Source organism: Pteropus vampyrus, unplaced genomic scaffold (genome assembly GCF_000151845.1).
Source record: "Pteropus vampyrus isolate Shadow unplaced genomic scaffold, Pvam_2.0 Scaffold33, whole genome shotgun sequence".
Classification (NCBI taxonomy): Eukaryota; Metazoa; Chordata; class Mammalia; order Chiroptera; family Pteropodidae; genus Pteropus; species Pteropus vampyrus.
The window spans coordinates 2,621,793-2,627,848 of NW_011888814.1; the positions used below are offsets into that span (position 1 = coordinate 2,621,793).

At 35.3% G+C, this 6,056-nt stretch overlaps 1 protein-coding gene across 1 annotated transcript in view; it reads left to right on the top strand.

Moving 5' to 3' along the window:
- CPED1 (cadherin like and PC-esterase domain containing 1) overlaps nt 1-6,056 on the top strand; it is a 273,287-nt gene that overhangs the window by 140,339 nt on the left and 126,892 nt on the right. The window contains exons 19-20 of the mRNA XM_011357245.2: nt 3,937-4,123; nt 5,138-5,306. Coding sequence (XP_011355547.1) covers nt 3,937-4,123; nt 5,138-5,306 — 356 coding nt within the window. The remainder of the gene's footprint in view (nt 1-3,936; nt 4,124-5,137; nt 5,307-6,056) is intronic.

Consider the following 6,056-nt stretch of genomic DNA (forward strand, 5'->3'; position numbering starts at 1 on the left):
CTACATGAGATGATCTCATTTTTTTTTTTTTAAGTTTCTAGGTAACATGACGTAGAAGATATTCACATGTAAGATAAGTTCTTCAATCTTGTTCATGTTTTTATGGTGATAAAAACTAGTCCAACCTGCATTTTCAAAACTAGTCTTTCTGGCTGTAAGATTTTTAATATAATTTAATGATGCTTCAGAACAAGTGGGATTATCTTTTAGAGTCTAGGCTGTTCTCGTATTTAATATAAGTTATGCTCATAACTAAAGAGGGCAATAAAATTCTGAGGTTAAAAGAAATACATTAATAGCAACCACATTTTTAAACAGTTTTTCCTTATATATTTGCCAAATAAGGTACTGTCAGTACCACAGTGCCTGCTGGGTTCTCCGTAGGCCAAAGGTAAGCTGGCAAGAGACAAGTTGAGACTGGGTTTGGAAGGATGCCAAGGAAACACAGGTGTTTGTAGGCAGTGACACTGATGATTCAGTTGAAGATGACGTCAGGACTAAATCAGCTTTCAAGCAGGGGTCCTACGATGCAGCACTTAAGCCAGAGGTGGAGTTTCCAATGAAACCAAAAACAAGCACTGAAATCTTGCTAAAAGCTTACTTAAAAGTATGATTACTCATTTCATCTCACGTAGGGTTGAGTTTGAGTGTTGCAATGAGAGAGCCCCACAGGAAACTTTCACTGTTAAATGAAAGTGTGAACTACAGGGAAATTAACTCCCAATGATTGATTTATAAAAATATATATTATTAAGATGAAGTACAGCTTCTATGATTACTATTTTTAAAAAACTTCCATTTTGTTATTTATTTAACTGGTTCTGAGCATAAAAGTGTAGCACAAGTACTTAAATTCCCTCTCAGCCTAGGAAATGGTTTTCTCGAAAGCCCCTTTCATAGTCCTGAACTTCAGCGTGTTGAAAGTTTATGTTAGGTTCAGAGTCTCCATTTCAATCAGCAATCATGATTGACAATAACCTATTTTTACTGCACTTATCTCAGTGCCTCAAACAAAGACTATGCCGGAAAAAATCTTTGATGAAAAAAATTAATGCATTATTTATAAGTGATTGAATTAGAATAAAAAGCTATTGTCCTTTGGAAGATGAAATCTAGTAACACAATCTCACCCTCATTCTTTCATTTTTTTTTTCTTATTTACTATAAAAATTTTAGGAGCTGGTATGACCATTGAAATTATAGAGGCAGTCTAACTACATCTATCAGTCAGATAAAATCTTTGGTAACAAGTAAAATTAATCAAACAGGGAGTTTAATCAATTCACTGACTTATTCAATCAAACTGACAAGCTTTTATTTTTTTATCAAGAGTTTTTCCTACAATGAATATATCTATTGTATTATTATTGTTCCTAATTTATACCTGAGGTTTTTTATCTTCCACTGGCTGAGAAAACCATAGAATGTGTGTAAGAAATATATAGCTTTTAAAAATTTTATTGGGAGTTATACTGAGACCCAGTTTCCAGAAATAAAATAAAATATTCATAAGATTAGTGATACCCATTGCCATGAATTTGGTGGCACATCTCCATGCCCATCAAAGAAATAAAACTTGGTACCATTGAAGCACAAAGTCCAGAACATAGTGGGAAACGCAGTTGGACAGGAAGATAAGAAAAATTGTGAAATGCCTTGCCTGCTTTATTAAGGACTTGGACTGGTTTCTGGAGGTGATGAGAAACCATTAAGAAATTGAAGAGAAATCATCAGATTTGATTTTAGGAAATTCATTTCAATCACTGTATAAAAATAGAGGAGACGATAGTTAACAGAATAATCTACTTTCTCTAGGTGTAGGAGTATATCTTTCCGCAGCAAATTTTGTTATCTTTTTTGTTGCTACATTGTTAAACATCACTGAACATTTTATCTATTATTTATTTATTTATTATGGTGACATTGATTAACGAAATCCAATAAATTTCAGCTGTACGCTTTAACAGTAAGGCATATATATGTTTACACTGTGTGTTCACCTCTCATAGTTAGAGTTCTTTCTGTCACCACATATTTGACCCCCTTTACCCCATCTACCTTCTCCTCCCTCCTCCCTCATACCCTCTGGTAACCACTAGTCTATTGTCCATGACCATGAGCTTCTGTTTGTTTGTCCTGTTCATTTGTTGCTTTTAAGTTTACATCCCACGTATAAGTGATATCATGTGATTTTTAACTTTTGCTGTCTGGCTTATTTCGCTTAACACGATTATCTCGAGGTCCATCCAGGTTGTCACAAATGGCAGTATTTCATCTCTTCTTATGGCTGAATAATATTCCATTGTATATATGTACTACATCTTCTTTAGCCAATTATCTATCATAGGACACTTCAGTTGCTTCCATGTCCTGGCCACTGTGAATAATGCTGCTATGAGCATCGCTATGCAAATATCTTTGTGGATATGGGTTTTCAAGTCTTTGGGGGTAAATACCCAGTAGAGGGATTGCTGCATCATATGGTAGATCAACTTTTAGTTTTTTGAAGAACCTCCATACTGTTTTCCATAGTGGCTGTACCAATTTGCAGTCCCACCAGCAGTGCATGAGGGTTCCTTTTTCTCCACATCCTCTCCAACATTTGTTATTACTTGTCCTGTTGACTATAGTTATTCTAATAGGTATGAGATGGTATCTCATTGTGGTTTTGATTTGCATTTCCCTAGTAGCTAGCAATGTTGAGCATCTTTTCGTATATTTGTTGGCATTTGTATGTCCTCTAGCGAGAAGTGTCTGTTCAGGTCCTCTGCCCATTTTTTGATTGGATCGCTTGTTTTTTTGTTGTTATTGAGTCATATGAGTTCTTTGTGTATTTTAGATATCAGGCCCTTATTGGAGGCATTGCTTGCAAATATATTTTCCCATTCAGATGGTTGTCTCTTTACCTTGTTGACGGTTTCTTTTGCTGAGCAGAAGCTTTTTAGTTTAGTGTAGTCCCATTCATTTATTTTTGCTTTTACTTCCCTTGCCTTTGAGGTCAAGTTCATAAAATCCTCTTTAAGTTCAAGGTCCTTGAGTTTCATTCCTATATTTTCTTCTATGCATTTTATATGAACACTTTTATTTAAAGGCAATTCAAGGACACTTTTATTTTACCAATTTCTATAGAATTTGCTCTGTTTCTCTTTACTGGAACTTTGATGTCTATTGAAAAGTGTTTATGGAACAAAATACTTGTTAATATTTATTTGAAAAACATTTGCCAAGCTTCTTTTGAGTAACTTGTTTATTTCAAATGTGAACACAATATAATTTAGCAATGGCTGGTAAAAGTGCCTTTACAGCTATTTTTTTTTTTATCAAGAATTTTTGTAAAATTTGGTATACCAAATAGAAATATTCTTAAAAGTGTCTGAATCAATGGTATGAAGTAATATAATAAGTTCTGTAACAAGGTTGAACAGAATATAGCATTTCCTCCCTATACTTTAGTGTATTTTCTTAGGTTGAAGTAGCTGGTATAAGGAGGGGTAATCAGGATTACCTGTTGGAGTTTTTGTATCTGACTGGTATAATATTGGAGTTCACATTCTTTGCTCCACCCTACTGCCCATAAGATCCTATATCAATCCAGTGGCAGTTTGATGACATTCCCCATTAAGAAATTTTCCTCATTTTCTCTTGATACATTTCTATCATCACCCCACAGAGTCATTGCCCCTGTTGCACAGTCGCTTGGTATATGCAGTAAATGCCATGAAATGTTATCAACCCACCAGAGAGACATTTTCCCACCTTCTGTGCCTTTAAACTTTTAAGAGTTGAGCAAAAAAAATAGGATCTGTATAACACAAAGTAAAGTTAACAGCTGTTATGTGAGGCAAATTCTACAAATTTGACAAGTAGAAAATCCAACTGAAGCCACAGATCAACTCTGACCAGTTGTCTTTTCTTTGTCATTTTTTTAAATAACAGATAAAGACATACAATGTTACATCAAGCAGATCTTTACGCATCCGCATTTGGAACTGAAGCCTGAATTTAATCCGAAGATCAAAGATTATTACTCTGAAGTCCCATTTGATGTGGTAACAGTGACAATTGGAGCAGAGACTTCTAAGTGTCAATGCAAGGTGTCCCTGCATGAACGGGCAGGGCCAAGGTATGGGGACTCTGCTGGGCTGAGAGTAGACGTCATAGTGGGAAACAAACATTTGAAGCAACTTTTGAAGGTGGTTCAGAAAAGTCAAAGCACAGGACCACCTGGAGAGATTGCCATCGGTGTGAAGTCTTCCACTTTTTAGGTGTCATATGGTTTAAAAGAGCACATCCAGGCTCTGAGTTCTCTACCCACCTATTAGGAATCAGTGTATCGAATCTTAGTAACAATGTTGTAACAACAGTGGATCTTTTGCTATGAAATATCAAAGAGGACTCATTAGGGGAAAAGTTTGTTTATTGTTGTCTTCATGTTTTTAAATTGCTGAAGAGTTAATCCTTCTGAATGGTAGCTTCCTTCTACCCAAACGAATTGCTCAAATTTGATTATTCGGGGATTGATTACTTAATAAACATGTTGTTGACAATTTGTGAACATGTAACACTAACTTTCTTAGTCTCACTGAGATTTTTTTCTATCAACTCTTTTGAGAATCACCAACTCTTTTATTTGGAATTTTGAACAGAAGATAGAAACTTATTACATCCATGTCCATAGTTAGGCAGATATTTGTGTCCCCATGCTATAGGCAAAGAAAGGCTCTTGTCACTGCTAGGAGTCAAGAGAGTCTAGCAGAAAGAAAATAGTACTTATGTCAGATGAATCTGGGTCCCCACCCTGACTCTATCATGTGACTTTGGGCTTTTGTTTCCTAGTTCTATGTCATGGTCTCCATATTTAAAATGGAGACCTTCATAGTTATGTGTAGAATTGTGAGTATTAAATGATATAATGTACGACACTGACAGATGGTTAAGAAATATTAGTTCCCTTCACTATAGTTCATAGGGAACATGACTTGCTCTGTAAGGTAACTCAGTACACCAAAATACTGTGAAACCAAAGTTAAAATATTTTCACATTTTAGGTTTCTTATGAAGTTGTACAGACCTTATGCAAATTGTAGGCATTTAATGTATGACTTCATTTGTGCTGAATAGATGTTACTTTCTCCAGCTTTGCCAACTACCCTCTGGGCTTAGGAACAAACAAGATCTCAGTGATTGTGGTGGATGAATCTCTAGCCCAGGATGAGACTCTGATCACATACAAACTCACCATCTATCGAGAAGACCGCCCAAGTCTGCCCTTGTTTGAAGATTTTACAGCATGCGGTTTTGTGCAGGTAAGTGAATTTTACATTTATATTTGGATTGAATAGGGAATGATGTTAACCCAGGTGATAAATGCCAAGTGAAAGTTGTTAGGAAAAGCATGTATGCTTTTAAATCCAAACCGTGGTCTCATTTCAAAAGAGCAAGAGTCCCATGAGGTATTGAAGATACCCTGTTATGAATGGTTTTCTTTTTAGTGGGGTAGCTCCTTTCTGAATTTATTGTGTTCAGTGGATTTATTGTGGTTAATATTGAAAAAATGTCTGAGTACTCACACTTAGTTATGAAATTGGTTTTATATTTCCCTTTTAAATTAGGCTGTGTTTCTTGGATTTGTCCCTGGATCTACTTTTGAAATTTTAAACTAGATTCAGTAGAATTTATTTTAATGAAAGGAAAATTTATGGAACTATTTTACAGTAGGGATACCCAATGAATGAAATTAAATTTTCTTGGGTAGATATATTTTGAATTCACTTCTCACACTTTGATCATTCCTAAAGGCTGTAGTTTCTCTTGAAAGCAACACATGCCATTTTGTATCTCCGTTGATTTTGGAGGCAGTTGAACATTACCCACAGTGTCTTGTTTGTTGGTTCTCTCCATTTTTTTTTCTTTCATTTTCCAGGATTCTATGTACAACCTTCTACATTCCTTCACATCATAGGCCGTCACTACAGGTGATTCCAGGGAAGTAGTAATTGGTGCTATTATTATATACGCTAATCCACTCAGAAAGTATAATTGCAAATACGTCATGT